The 16329-nt window shown below is 36.3% G+C and overlaps 1 protein-coding gene across 3 annotated transcripts in view; it reads left to right on the top strand.

Moving 5' to 3' along the window:
- Positions 1-16329, top strand: part of DGKB (diacylglycerol kinase beta) — a 354661-nt gene that overhangs the window by 75138 nt on the left and 263194 nt on the right. For all 3 annotated transcript variants that reach the window (XM_034062188.1, XM_034062182.1, XM_031052464.2), the window contains exons 4-6: positions 7375-7528; positions 9763-9798; positions 11299-11439. In XM_034062188.1, coding sequence (XP_033918079.1) covers positions 7375-7528; positions 9763-9798; positions 11299-11439 — 331 coding nt within the window. The remainder of the gene's footprint in view (positions 1-7374; positions 7529-9762; positions 9799-11298; positions 11440-16329) is intronic.

Raw genomic sequence — 16329 nt, 5'->3', positions numbered from 1 at the left:
AAGTCTGTGGACATCTTAGGAAGCTGAAGTAAAATACCTAAAGTGTTTACCAAGTATAAGTGCTGTATGGATTAGTAGCACTTGAGAGAGTCTTTCAAGATCCAGGTATAAATAAGGGCATCAGTATAATACCGACATCCAGTTTTAAGCATTTTCATACCTTTCTGAATTGACCCATACTGTTCTCATTACAATATAAACATCTTGATTGGTTTCACAGCTATGAACTAGAATACTTCACAGTATTAGGAACTAGAAGTCTTGCTTTATCACTGTGTATTAATGGGCACAGTTAATAATCATAGAATCAGAACAGTTAGGGTTGGAGAGGAACTTAAGATCACCTAGTTCGAACCCCCCTGCCATGGGCAGGGACACCACACACTAAACCATGTCACCCAAGGCTCTGTCCAACCTGCCCTTGAACACCGCCACCCATTCCAGTGCCTTAAAACCCTCACAGTAAAGAACTTCTTCCTTGTATCTAAGCTGAACTTTCCATGTTTAAGCTTAAACCCATTACCCCTTGTCCTATCACTACAGTCCCTAATGAAGAGTCCCCCCCAGCAACCTTATAAACTCCCTTCAGATACTGGAAGGCTGCTATGAAGTCTCCACTCAGCCTTCTCCAGGCTGAACAGACCCAACTTTCTCAGCCTGTCTTCATATGGGAGGTGCTCCAGTCCCCTGATCATCCTCATGGCCCTCCTCTGGACTTGTTCCAGCACTTCCATGTCCTTTTTATGTTGAGGGCACCAGAACTGCACACAATACTCCAAGTGAGGTCTCACAAGGGCAGAGTAGAGGGGCAGGATCGCCTCCTTTGACCTGCTGGTCACGCTCCTTTTGATGCAGCCCAGGATACAGTTGGCTTTCTGGCTCACACTGAAGCTGGCTCATGTTCATTTTCTCATCGACCAATACCCCCAAGTCCTTCTCCACAGGGCTGCTCTGAATCTCGTCTCTGCTCAACCTGTAGCTGCGTCTGGGATTGCTCTGACCCAGGTGTAGGACCTTGTACTTGTCATGGTTAAACTTGATGAGGTTGGCATCAGCCCACCTCACAAGTGTATCGAGGTCCCTCTGGATGGCATTCCTTCCCTCCAGTGTATCAACTGAACCACACAGCTCGGTGTCGTTGGCAAACTTGCTGTCCATCAGTTCTGTAGCCCCATTGTAGAAGGCCACCAAATTGATCATACAGGATTTGCCCTTACTGAAGCCATGCTGGCTGTCACCAAGCACCTTGTTGTTTCTCATGTGCCTTAGCATGCCTTCCAGGAGAATCTGCTCCAAGATTTTGCCAGGCACAGAGGTGAGACTGACTGGTCTGTAATTCCCTGGGTCATTCATTAGGGGTTATATTTCCCTTTTTCCAGTCATCAGGAACTTCACCTGACTGCCAGGATTTTTGAAATATGACGGCCAGTGGCTTTGCAACTTCATTTGCCAGCTCCTTCAGGACCCGAGGATAGACTTCATTGGGTCCCATGGACTTGTGTATGTTCAGGTTCTTAAGGTGGTCTCGAACCAGACCCTTTCTTACAGTGGGCCTAAGTTCTTCATTCTCACAGTCCGTGCATCTGCCTTCCAAGAGTTGGGTGATGTGGTCAGAGCCTTTGCCAGCGAAGACCAAGGCAAAGAAGTCATTAAGAACCTCAGCCTTCTCCAAATCCAGGGTAGCCAGGTCTTCTGATAGCTTCCAGATAAGACACCTTAGGATGTCTTTCTCTGTAAATCTGTTGTGTTACTTAGTTGGATGCAGTGGGGCAAATCCAGAACTGTCTTTCTGTAGTCAATCAATCATGTAGAACTCATTATACACATGTTCTTCTTTTTCAGTTAACTGTATGGATCAGTTTGGGGAAGCTTGGAGAAGAATAGTGCTTATGGATTAAATTCTTGTTGTTCCCAGCAGTTTAGTGCTGGGATTTATTTCGAGGATTTTGTAGATGGTTAATTAAATGTTATGAATTTTTCCTGACAATTTATCATGTGAAAAAGATGCAAATTTTCCTCTGCATTGAGTCATAGTGAGCCCAGTTTCAGTTTTGCTTTCAGAAAAGCTAGAAAATGTTTAATAGTTCATAGATTTTATTCTCTGAGAAGAATTAAAAAGTTGAAACTGTGCAGCCTTGCTTCTTCCTTCTGTCCCTTCTCCAAGGTGGATATATACCTAACTGCTTCTAAAAATAGTAATAAAATTATTTTTATGCAGATAATATAATTCACATTTGCTGAAACTTGATTGTGTTTTTGAATGTGCACTTTTCTGGGTTTATATCAAAAGTTTTCATTACTGAATGAGGTTTTATTACATACTAATATAGAAGATTATAAAGATCTATAAAGTTTTATTTTGTCAAGTCTATTTTCATAATGCATAAGGAAAGGAGCTCCAGTAAACTTGGTGAATTGGTGGTTTAACATATAAAGAGAGGAATCCAGTTACATATGATTTGTATAAAGCCATCCACCTTTCTGTGAACCTACAGGGAAGGCTTTTCATACCTTTTTTATTTGAATCAAAGCCAAAACAGTGCAGATTGTTATTCTCTTCCCTTTCTCCCAGAAGATTTAGACCAAATGATTTGAAAGTTCTTTCATGTTCTACTGAATAACTATTGGCTGCTACAACTCTGTCCTTATATATCTCCCTGTTATGTTGAAAACTTTCCTGAGATCCTTAAACTTGTGATCATAATCTCCCTATGCGCTGATTGTGTTTTGTGAAATTCAATGAATTTATTCATGTGCTGGGTTAATTGTAGTCAGTTTGGTACATCCTCTCACTCTTTCATCCCCTCACTTGGGAAACGTCATGGAAAATGTTTTCTGAAATGCTATATCCTTCTTTCTCAGGTTCATTTGAATTCAGCTGGAGCTTCTGGAAGCCAAGCAACTGTTGAAAATTAAGCAATTAGCCTCCATGCTTAAGAAAACAACCCCCACCATTATGGCTTATTTATTATTCTGATATGATTGATCTGAACTTTTTAATTAATGCTTGCAAATTCATTAACAGAAATACTTTCAAACCATACCAGAATTCATTGAAGCTTTCATCTGAGAAGTTCTGATACAATAATGAGATTTAAAGAGAAAGTATTGTGGTTTACATAGCACAGTGAGCTATGTAAACTGATACCTGTTAGCATGGAAAATTAATGTTCTCTGCTTTCTTTTTTTTTTTGGTTCCTAAAACATTGTGTGTTTCCTAACTGGGGTTGGGGAAAAATGCTAGTAATTAGAGGAAGGATAGTTACATACTGAAGCATTTTCATATTTTAGAATGGTTCCATGAGGAAAAAAGAAGATACTGTATAATTGCAGAATACAGAAATGCTCTTGATACTGTGTGTTGTTCTGTCTTCTGTGAAAGTTATTTTAAATTAAGCTGAGCAAATGTTTTGCATCTGTTGTGGTTTAACCCCTGCCAGCAGCTAAGTACCATTCAAGTGCTCGCTCAAACCCTGAGTGGGATGGAGAGGAGAATTTGAAAAAGGTAAAACCTGTGGTTTGAGATAAGAACAGTTTAATAATTGAAAAAAGTAAAATATAATAATAGAATTATTTTCATAGGAAATAAAGCAAAAGAGAGGGGAATAAACCCCAAGAAAGAAAAGCGATGCACAATACAGTTGCTCAGCACATGCTAACCAATGCCCAGCCTGTACCTAAGCAGTGATTGGCCCCTCTCAGCCAGCTTCCCCCAGTTTATATACTGAACATGATGTGCTGTGGTATGGAATATCCTCTTGGCTAGTTTAGGTCAGATGTCTTGGCTATGCTCCCTACTGGGTTCTTGTGCACCTCCTCACTGGCAGAGCATGGGAAACTGAAAAGTCCCTGACTCTTAGGGTAAGCATTACTTAGCAACAAGTAAAACATCAGTGTGTTATCAACATTGTTCTCATACTAAAGCCAAAACATAGCAGTGTACCATCTACTAGGAAGAAAATTAACTCTATCCCTCTATCTGAAATTAACCCATCTATCCCAGATGAAACCAGGACAGCATCTTTAAATATTCTCTTCTAAGTAAACTGTACTCAGTACTAAAACCTCTGCGTGGTGATAATACTCTCACACTTGTAGAGTCTTCTACTGTGGTTCTTACAGGATTTCTTTTAAGAAATTATTCTATTTTCTACAGTTATGTAGTGGCATATGTATATTACAATGACATGATAGACAAAACACTGAAGTAATTTAAAGTGATCCTTTTTTTAAGAGCTTGTCCCTTTTTCATTGGAAAGGTAGATGCCTGATCTAAACTACTTCTAGATGTCCTGTAGCCTGTAGTCCAATCCAGTTCTGTTATTTACTGTATATACATTTACAAAAACAAATTTCCAGAGCTTACTGCATTGCTTTAGAACTCAGTTCTAATAGCTAATCTACAGCAAGTATATTAGGTCATTTTGAAAATGTTTTTCATCTGTGGAGTGTTAGAATCACAGATTTTGTGGGTGTTTTGCATATAGGCAGGAACCTAATCACAGGGCTCTGTGCATAGATCTCCTTTAGGCAGGACTTTTGTTTCATATTCTTTTGATGCAGCGTGTAGTTTTGCCATATGCATTTTGAGCTACTATAAACATTTCTCATGCCTGTTCAAGTCACTTACCAGCTCCTAACTAATTTTCAGCATATTTTGAAAGCTTTTGGATGTGCAAAATCTGACCTCTAGTTGCACAAAGTTTGCTGCTTCCCTGGGGAAATACAGGTCACAGAGCATGTTAGAGCTTAGGATAAAGCTCTTTCAGTTTAAGAAATCTGACTGTGGAACAACCTTCTAGAACAACCACCCACTTTCTTTTTTCCTTTGCTGAGCACCCTAATCAGTGGCAGTCAGGGTGTCAGATACAATAAATGGGCATGGCTTCCAAGTCATGTGTTACTTTCATATCTGTTATCTTTCCTGGCCAGAAAACATGAGGAAGTTTGGAACTCTTGTTTTGGAGACATGGGAAATGATAATCTGACTATCATTAGAAAACATTGAAAAGCTTGAACAACTGAGAAAGGGAATATTCAAGAATAAACAAACACATAATTTTAACCCTATTTACTAATTGAAGTCTCTATCCAGGCATAATTCTGAGCCCATAAATGGAAAAAAATGTAGCATTAGGGATTTAATTATTGGTGGCAGCTTGTTGAACCAATGTCACTCAGGCAGCAGTTAAAAAAATCTAAGATAGCTGTTAAGGAATATTTTTAGCATTATATACATAAAATCCACAGACATCATAAATAAAAATCTCCTTTATGTAATTCAGAGATATTTTACATGTCTATCCATAAACCATAACTTAAATGGAATTATAATTTGGTTTCCTGTTTTCCCTTTTAATTTGGTTATTCCTCTTTGTAGGTAATCTAGTGAAATAGCTAAGCATGTTTCATTAATGAACAATGTAATGAAGCAATTTCACATTGTTAAAGTCAGTTGTTGTAGTGATTAATCTGTTACTTGTATAGGTAACAAATACATTTATGTAGTGTGAACTAGTGACTGATTTAGTTGGATGCTGATACAAATTCTTTTGCCATTGTAGTTTCATAGTTTATAAACAGTTAATTAAATGTCAGTGACTTTATTATTGAGAGAAAACAAAGTTTGTAGCATGAGTGAAACATTTGCCAAAGTAGAAGAGGGTGACATAAGCTCTATGATGAGACAGAGATAACCCATGTCCAAGTTTTACATCTATCCTGAGCTTTGTGGAGGCAGGTTTTTTGGAAATCACTGCTATTTTTGTGTTCAGTAGGTAAGAGTTTTATTAGTTTCACTGAACTTTCTCAAATGAGGTGTTCTGGGTTAGAAGTGCAGCATTGCATGCCAAGTTTGCATTCCTAACAATAATGACCTCCACAAGATAAGTAAAATTTTGCATCTGTGTTGTTGGTCCCTCAAAAGACAGTGATACACATTTAAAACATTACCCTAGAGCAGTTAGGTCTTAGGCTTAATGGGAAACTCCTTATTTCATGTAGATGTAAAATTTCTACATCTCAGGGATATATTAAGGAAGAAAGAAAAAGAGGTACAGGAGAGAAATCCCTGCTCCAGAGTGTTGAAAGCCATTTTAAAAATTACCTATTTCCAAGGTCAATGAGGAACTTTGAAAATTTAGTTTAAATTTTCTTTTTCTAGTATGGTTTCAAGCTGATTTCTTGCTAGTCTTTCCCCTCCTAATGCTGCATTCCCTTTGCTGAACCTAAAGGATTTGCCCTACTTTCTTTGGAGAAATGGAGTCTTGCTAATGCATAGGGAAATTTCTCCCAAGTCGATTTTGTGGTATAATGTGGCTTTATCCCCGATTATTTAATGGTGAAAAGTTGCTGTCCTGTTTGATATAGAAACAAAGACTATGTTTTACAGAGCAATGATTGATAAGCTGTTTTAAAATCACATACTTAACTGAGTAGTATCATTTATGCAGTTGTCAGCTATTTCCAAGATAAAACTAAAATTGCTTTAAGCTCTCTCAATATGTTTCAGGATACCTTTATCTTTTGTGTTCTAAACTAGCAGGATAAAATGAGATCATAATGCTTTACATTGCTGTAACCTTTTTGCACTCTATGCCTTCCTCAAGGGAGGCAGTGGAGGGGGAGATACTGATGTCTCTCTGGTGACCAGCAATAGGACACATGGAAATGGAATGAAGCTGTGTCAGGGAAAGTTCAGAGCAGACATCAGGAAAAGGTTCTTCAACTGAGAGGGTGGTTGGTCATTGGAACAGGTTCCCAAGGGAAGTTGTCACAGCATCAAGCCTGTCAGGATACAATGTGCGTCTAAATGATGCTCTTAGTCATATGATTTAGTTTTGGGTAGTCCTTCAAGGAGGAGAGAGTTGGACTTGATAATCCTCACGGGTCCTTCCAACTTGGGATATTCTGTGATTCTTTACGTAAAACAGGCAGTGCTGTCTCACCCAGAGAAAATATCGATGGGGTTGCATTAATCAGTTCTTACCTTGCTGGTAAAAGCAAAACCAAATTAGACTAAATGACAGTTTTTTATATTGACAACTTTTTTTTTTTTTAATCTGTAAGTAGTGTTGCATGTCTCAGCATTCTCATTTGATTATTAGAACCTATTTAAGACAGGGTGATTAGTGTCTCTTTGGTGAATGCCAGCAAAACCTAGGAAAAGGCAGGAGGGAGATCTTCAATTCCCTGAATTAGGCATCCAGAAATCCCTTGATTGTTGTCTGCCTAATTATGGAAAAAGCTAAGACTTGCCAGATACATCCCTGTGAGCTCTGTAGGTGCCTTTGTTTTCAGTTTTCTATGTGCTGTTAGCTATATTCTATTTAAGAAGCCAGAGAACATGAAACTTTTTTTTCTCCCCCACCCTAGACGATTGATTTAGAGGGGTTCAAGCTGTTCATGAAGACTTTTCTGGAGGCAGAGTTACCAGATGATTTCATTGAGCATCTTTTTACATCATTTAGCAACAAAATCTCTCACTGCAGCCCGTTAATAAAAAACAAACCCCAACACCTTTCTGGAGGTAAGTAATGAAATCACATTAGTATAAGAGCTGAAGGTTCCATCTCCATGCTATTTTACTTCTAATATCTATAAATATATGGAATCCTAAACAGTATGTATTTTTTGTTTGTTTTGATATTTGTGAAATTGGAGAAACTAACTCTATCGTGAGCAAGAAATACTGTGAAAACAAAAATCAAGTGGTTTCATCTTTTTAATTCACAATTATGATGCAGCTGAGACACCAAGTGGATGGTTTTTGTCACATTAATGCTGATCAGATTGCTATGGTTACATGATCTTGCTGCATACTCTGCTGTATAAACACTTCGAAATCTTCAGGTCTTCATGCAGGAGGCTGCTGCTGCTACTTTTATCTACAGTTCTTGTGTGCAGCTGCTTCTGTTAGCTGTATAGGTGTGATGCTGCTATTAATAATCTTACATGCTTATCAGCTACTGATTTCTTCAAATGTCCTGTAAGTGTTAGCAGTATTTCTTTTCGCAGTGTGAGAATCTTTGACATTTGCATGCTAAACTGAGCATTTTTATAAATGTGATTTTGCATTTAGAGCACTTAACATGTGAAAATACATCAATGCAAAATAGTGTTAAAACCTGCCAAATTACACAATTTTATAAAGCTTTTAAAGAAATTTGTGGAAGAAATTTAAGATTGCCTTTGTAACTTTAAATAGTTGGTTTAACACTTCAGTAATTTGGGAACTCTATCACAATCCAGTAGCTAAAAGCAGAAGCCAGACCAATTTGATGAAATAAATTCTGTATTTTGAACAGCTGGGTGCGTAGAGCATGTTACCGAATGGTTTGATGGATACTTAATTGCTTGAATTCTTTAGATGAAGGTTAGGTGTCTTCAAATTGTAACTCATCCAAAAGCTGTGAATTTGGTACAAGAGATACTATCTGAAATGTTAGCTTGCAGGTACTAAGGACTATATTTCCATAGGTGTCTCAGTGTACAATACTAATTACAAGCTTTCAGACATCACCCATTCAGATACCACCAAAATGGTCAGATGATTTTTTGCTTTTCAGCACATGTCATTCTCAACTGTGTTAAAAAATGGGTTTCAGTTCTTTTTCTTTACAGTACCTGTTGTTTCTTCTTCTTAGCTTATATTTCCTGGCAAGATAAACCAAACAACCAACCCAAAATCCCCATATTACATTACCATCTTCTGTTAGGTTATTATGTATACATATAATGGTCATTAAGTGCAATTAGACTTAACAAAAAAAAATTCCTGCTAACAAATTTTGCTTAGTACATCAAGTGCTAAACAAACTTTTTTTTTTTTTTTTTTTTTTTTTTTACCTTTTCTAATCAGAACTGCCATGGACACATCTACTTCCACAAATACCTTCTGTGTAGCCAGTACATTTCCTTAGGCTTTTGTTGTTAGTTTTGTGTGCAGAAGAGTAGGCTTAGTAGACTATGTTATAATCAGTTGTGTGGAGTATTCTTGCTCAAAACCTTCTCTTGCTAACTACAGCTGTGATAATGATAGTGATAGATTTGGGCAAATTATTTAGACCAGTTATTCACTCCCTTGCCCTTAAAGATGCTTTATAACAGAATCTCTAAGCTATGATTGTTACTATTGTTGTACTTCAAACTGTATGCTGTTTCTTACTCTAATGCTACCTCCTAAGTATTTTTTATTCTTCATTTACTTTTCCCAATTTGTAATTGATTTTCACCTTCTTCTGCTAGTAAGTACTTAAGAAATAATGTAAAGTGAGACCAGATTAGTAGTCTTCCTTATGTATTTAGGGTAATACCAGAAGTTTGTTAAATAGTTTTTATCCAAAGCATGTTTCAGAGGTACAATTCAGTTCACCTCAGGCAGGAGTTATTTGTGCTTGAAAATATACCATTCATTTTGAAGTTCAGTTGCATGATATTTAGATTAGATGTTATATCTTTATAATTTTTGGCATTTAAAGGGCAAAAAGCTTGCATTGGTACATTTTGAAGTGCAAATGAAAATTCCAGAAACCTTTATTTTATCCAATAATTTTTAAATATTACAAATAGCAAAAAAGTGACTGCATTGGGAAATAAATTTGCCAGAAACATTCGACATTCTTCTAGAAAACAGAAAGGTACGTGAGGGCTAGAGAACATCACAAGGAAAGCAGCAGGGTTCATAAATCTCTCCGGTATGTGTCTGTTTTTTACTTAGTATATCTTGTACCACTCATGTCTGTTTATAAATTGTGTTTTCAGTTAAGGTGTCTGAAGAGAGATGGAAACAGATGCCAGGTAAGCAGCAGCACTGTAAGCTATCAGCACTGTAAGTCAGTACATTGGAGCTACCCCTCTCCCACCTCTGATTATGAAGTAACCTGTACCTTGAAGCTTCATATTTCTTTTCATTGGGATTTCAGGACTGCACATTTTTGAGATGAGTTAGTCTAAGTTTTGTAACACTTTTTATTCTGTGCATAAGATTCACATAAGACTGGAGTGTGAACTATTTGTGTACATTGTGTGATTAAAGCTAGCATATTAATTGATTAATATTTTATAATGTCTTAATTTTAGGAGCTCTTAACCAATATGCAAGCTCATTTAATAGAACATTGTGCTATTAAATCTTTTTATGAATTTAAATATTTTCTTTCAGTATTTATTGTCTGCCTGAAATCATTAACTTGGATCAAAGTTATATTTTACGCATGCCAATTTACTCTTATTTGCTGATTTATTTTTTTTAATTTTTTTTAAACATGGGTGCCTCAGTAAATCTTTGAAAATGTCTTCAGATTGGAAATATGTTTTTCAAGATAAAAATAGGGGGGAGAGGGAAACACCAGAATTGTCTCTGTTTGTTACAGTAATCAACTTGTGCAACACAAACAGATGAAATTATTTATACATGTTGCGTGCAATGATGAATCTGTTCTGAATTAGTTATAGAAAATATGAACAGTAAATCCTTTCCTAAAGTTTCATCTTCAATGTCACTAAAGTCAGTGAGAAATGTAACAAACTTGTAAGTCAAGTTTTACTACTGTTTTCTTTGTGTTCTGTTGTCCTTCATTTTTTATTTTTTTTAACCTCTATTTGTTGGTCTTACAGATTCCAGTAGTATCATCAGGACCAGTTATATTAATGTTCTCTTGAAATAGAACATTTGGCTATGTTGAAACTTGTGTTCTGAGTGGTACACTGGAGCTGCTTGTGATCAGTGTTTGAACAATTATTATGACTATTCTGTGTTTATTTTAATAGTTTTCTGTGGCTGAGGCTTCCCATGTTTTCTATATGTATTGCTCTGACACATGTCTGGCTGTGTTTTGGGATAGACTAAGCACATATTATCAGTTTTCTTTGACACTAAAGCATCCTCAATTAGTGTGGCTAGTCTTGATCTGTGAATTAGATGAAGCCTCTACAATCATAAGGAAGAGCATGCAATATTGGCCAGGGATTATTTTAATACTTCAATTAACATGGAATGTTGTAGAACAAAAATAATCACCATTTTTTTTGTAGTCAAATAGCAGATCAGCAGATATGAAAAAATGGCCTTGCCATTCCCATAATTGTTTTTTTCCCCCAGTAGTTTGCTTTATTCATATAATGTTTTGTAGCCTCGTTATCATTTTAATTCTGCCTTTGCTAGATAAGCTATGAAAACGAATAGTTTAAAACTTCGTATTTAAATTAAGTTATTTGAGATTCACATAAACTGAAAATGCAAGTATTTTCTGGTTATATCATATGTTAAGAGTAACAAAGCTTGTGGGTTATTTCCAGGTCTGAGACTTAACAAAGGTACCTCTACTTCCCGACCTCCTACTCCTGCCAACTTGAATTTACCAGACATGATCCAGCTGAAAGATATTGTTTGCTATTTGTCACTGCTAGAAAGAGGAAGACCTGAAGACAAGCTAGAATGTATGTTCTTTTTTTTTCCTTTTTTTTTAAATAAAGGTTAATTCTATGTATTTATTTCAGTAAGTCTTCAAAAATTCTGTTTCTAAATTTTCAGTTTGAGACCGAGTTTTGAGTTAGCTGTATTATAAAAATATGGTTCTAAGTGACGATTCTTGCAGAAATTACCCCTTCTTCTTGCTAATGGTAGTAACTTGTAGAGATTATTTTAATTAATTTCTAGCTAGCACATGCTAAGATGAGGAATAAAAATAATACATTATTAGTTAAAATAATCCTCTGTATACTGTTGTCTCTTGATTAGTATGAGATCTGAAAAAAACAAATGAAGTATGTTGAGGATACTTAGATATAGAAGTGGCGAATAATCTGTACTAAACAATCTCATTTAAACAGAGTTATTAATGTAAGCTGTATTAGTGAATAAAGAAAAGCCAAAAATGGTATAAGTCTGCATCACTATTGGAAATATTTGACACTGAAAGCTAGAAATTACGTGATGTTTTTAGTTAGGGGCCTGATTCATAAAGCCCAACACTTGTACCTGTTCAAAAAACCTGAAATTTTGATCTGTGAATTGCAGAAAAAAAAGAAAAATCCTCGTGTGTTTCCCTGTCATGGAGTTTTAGAAGCCAATTTTTTGAATAGATGAACAGTTGATCTAATAATATAGGCCTTCATGAGACCAAATATACTTTGATATACATAGCTGGTCTGTCTGTAAAAGAACTGTGGGATCAGTCTGTAATACTGTGTGGAAAGTGAATAATGTGATAGGAAATGCAGAGAGGAGGCTGCTTCTGCTGGAGTAAGGAATTCATTACCAGCTTAAATGACTGCATGTTGTTGGAAGTATCTTGATGTTTCATTACATGTAGTTAGTTTACAATAACAACGTCGTACTGTTGAGTTTACTGATATTTTTGCCTCAGCAAAGACTATAAGGAGCTGTCCCCAAATTTGGTAATATTAGTTAGGTGTCGTATAATTAGAATATAAGGATGTATGTGTGAATGTGCATTCAGAACACAAGCACAGGAAAACTAAGTTCTTAACCAAGACTGAATTTAACTTACAATATAGTAACTGTTTCATGGTAACAAGTTAATGCAGACCTCATCAGAGCTCTGAAGAGCTCTGTGCACAAACCATAGCATGAAATGGAGATCAGTTGCCTCCTCTAGTGTTAGGAATTACTACAATGAAGAAGAGGAGAGCCAGAGGAGCAGGTGATGATTTTAGTGTAGGGGATGTTCCATGAACTTCCTGCAAAAAGAACTGCATAGGCTAAAGACTATGAATGATCTATATGATTTAGGAGTGAGAGAACATGATTTAATAGATGCATGGTATGTACATGTATGAGATATTCAAGGTCCTTTTTATTTATTACATATAATTAAGGTTATTATATGGGTTTATTTTCTTCTTTCTCATACAGAATTGAAATATACCACATATTGCCACTTTTTAGTGCCTAAGTACTGATTTATAGTGTACCATTATTATGCAGAATTCCCTGCTGACTTTAGTTGAATTGTTTTTATAAATTAATGATATAGTTTACCCTTTGTCTGAAATAATTTTATAGCAGTAGGTCTTGTGGCTGTAAGGTAAATCATAAATTAGTAGCAGTGGAGAGCAAAAGCAAGGATAGCTTATTCTGGAGTTGCCAAAATTAATATTAATACTAATCTCCAACCAGGGTTTGAATTTTTCTTCTGTTGACAAAAAAAAGGAAACCTTCTGGATCATAACTTAGTGGAAACTTGGTTCAGGACAAGTAGAATATGGAAGTGGTGCTTTCAAACAAAATTTGAGATAAACTGAAGGATTTTTTCAATATAAATATAGTAAGAGGGATCAGTGTTTAGGATCTGAATCTAGATGATTTTTGTATTTTCATATATTTGCAAATTTTCCAGCAGATAAATTGTTTCTCTAAACTATTAAGTGTATTTCTAGAGGTCCTGAGCAGTGCGAACCTCACCTGTTTGGCATGCTCAGCATATCTGTTATTCATAAACTAGATATGGCCTGAATATAAAGAATATCCTAAAGCCCTAGCAGGGATGCATTGGAAGAATTTCAGTTGGCTTTTTAAGGTCATATTGCAAATAGTTCAAGGTGTATCTGTATTCTTAAGTACCTTCATGCTCTGTGGCTCAACCTGTATGCTCGACCCACAGAAACCATTTTCTGCGCTTCATGTTGTTTTCACAGGTACCAGACTTTACTTGCTGGTGTCCACACTATGATTCTTGAACATGTAAGAAAGACCCCTTGTAAATATGCAAGGTTCTTCTGAAGAACTGAATAGTCATGTTTTGTGGCTCAATTTACTTTCCTTTAATGACCCCAGTGGTAGAAGTTATTTTAGCTCACAATCACATGAGGCTTTATCAGCAAACTAGTCCTCATTTTGAATGTTTGTTTTTGTTTTTTTTTAATGAGAATAACCATGGACACCAGGCACATATCTTGTGAAACTATTTAGGAAATACCAGGATGAAGGGCATTAGACATAAATAGTGTGGAGGAAGCATATGACCTCCACAGGTGCCATAGCTTTACAAGCATAATATGCTTACAAGTGCTGGAACTTCTCGCCATTATCACAAACAGAAACTCCAAGAATGAGTTGTAAGATTTTTTGCCAGTTTCTCTTATCAAAACTCCAGGTTATTCTATTTCTGTTCCTCCCATACCGGCAGAAGCTTTGAGAATGCCACACTGTTCTGTTGTATTTTTGTAGTAATACATATTGCAGTTACAGTCTTTTTGCTATGCTGTGCAGCTCTTGGACGCTCAGGCTTTTGTGGAGAGTGACAATCCTTACAGTTTTCAATGTACATGTGCTGGTGAACATAGAAAGTAGTTTCAGCACTTGTTTGTACATGCGTTTTTGAGAATGGATTCCCCAGTTTCTTCTCAAAAGAACATACTTCGAACTTTCGGAATTGATACATTGATGCTACATAATTGATACTACATAAGTTTAGAATCCTGGAAGTTGCAGGCAAAAGTAGAGCAATGTGGCAACTGATCTCATCTTGGTGATTTTATTTTAATGTTTTTTTAATTACTTACAAAAGTTATGCAGTCTAGTAACAGAATTCTAGTGGCCAGTCAGCGCTATCAGGTAAAGAGATGGGAAAAGAAATACAGAAGATTTACTTGGTCTCTCTAGTTTGCATCAGAACTTTTGTTCACTTGTTTTTTTCATTTTGTTGTTTTTTCTCTTAGAGTGCATAAATCAGGAAGAACATGAATATTTAGCAGGGTGTGAATAGAAAAAAAATTGGAAAAAATATGCAGGAGATTGCATGCCGCACCAGTAGCATAGTTGGTAGGGTTTTTTTTTCACCCAAGAGCACAGATTGAGCCTTTTCACTACCTAATATGTATGCAATCGGAGAGACTTTGTTTGCTACAAAGGTGAAACAGTTATAATTATGCTAATGTCTGTTTCAAAATGTCTGATTAGAACTACTGATTCATGTTAAAGGAAAAAAAAACGTTGTAAGCACTGCTTCTCTTGTGTGGGTAAAGATCACAGAGATGCTAAAACTTGCGTCATGATAACCATAGAACATTATTTCAACCAGCGCATTACAATCACAGAGGAGGAGGAAGGAGAACTAAAGGATTTGAACTTTATCACCCATTCAGTGATTCATCCCTATGGAAACCAAATGCTTAATGGTATCCTTGCCAGAGGATGTTAGCTGTCATACCCTGAGCAGCTTTGGTAGAAGGTGTACTAGCAGGGACAGTACCAGTACCTCTGGTAGCATTAACTGCTATTTTACACTGAAACGTTTCTGCTGTGTAATTCACAGGCAAGAAAGATATTTTTATAGGTTTTCTTATGCTATACCTAAAGAATAATGGACCTTTGTAGCTTGAAACAGTGTACAAGAGTAAATATTTTAAATCTTACATTACAGCTCTTGAAAGCAGTTCGATTTAGCAGCAAAAATTGCTGAAGTGGTAGGGAGGTATAGTACTTACCTTTTATCCCCATGGTTAGGTGAGCAATTTAGGAATAACACGGGGGATATAAGGGAAGCAGACCAATCCGTATAGCAGTTAAGTATGTTTTGCTGCAGGTCAAAAATAGGAAATTTTTTTTCTGAAATTTACTTGCCAATTGCTCATAGTTTCCTCTTCTTATATTGTTTCTTGAAAACTGCAGAATTTATAGGACTGTAACAGAATTTGCTGTGGATGTAGTGTGGTGGGATTGTTCACTGTTGAATCATAGAATGATTGTTCATGATTGTTTGCTGTGAATAGGTCATATATTTACAGGTTGTAAGCAGATTGCTTGGGTTGTAATATCAGTCAAGGCATTGCAGAGCTCTTTTCTTACTCTTTAGGAAATAGATTTATGGAGGGGTGTCATGGTTTAAGCCCAGCTGCCAAGCAGTCTCTCTCTCACTCTCCCCCTTCCTTCCAATTTTTGTCTTTAGTCTTTTAACAGTATTCCTACCAAAGCTTCAGGCTTGTTTCTGCTCTGCAGTTTGATGCAGTATGTGATCAGCAGAGTAAGCTACTTTGAAATATCTTGGTAATGATAGACATACCTGCTCTTGTGACAGGAATCAAGTAATAATATAAACTTAAAAGTATATCTCCATTTCTGGATATTATCAAAATGCAGCTCTTCTTGTCTCAGTAGCTCCCCAAAATGTTAGGAATACATTTTCAAATGGAAGAAACAAGTCTGGTCCTGGGAGGAGTTATGCTGGCAGTCTGTGAGGAATGCTTATTGTTGGACTTGGCTGTTTAGATATGTCAAATAATAGTGCTCTGTTTCATTTAGTTGATCAGAAAGCATTTCTAAAGCAATATCATTACTGAATAATGATAGCTGCAACCAAGAAAATG

The sequence above is a fragment of the Melopsittacus undulatus genome, chromosome 1 (genome assembly GCF_012275295.1).
Source record: "Melopsittacus undulatus isolate bMelUnd1 chromosome 1, bMelUnd1.mat.Z, whole genome shotgun sequence".
Taxonomy (NCBI): domain Eukaryota; kingdom Metazoa; phylum Chordata; class Aves; order Psittaciformes; family Psittaculidae; genus Melopsittacus; species Melopsittacus undulatus.
Note: the sequence above shows the minus strand (reverse complement) of the source record. Positions and strands in the feature narration are given on the sequence as shown.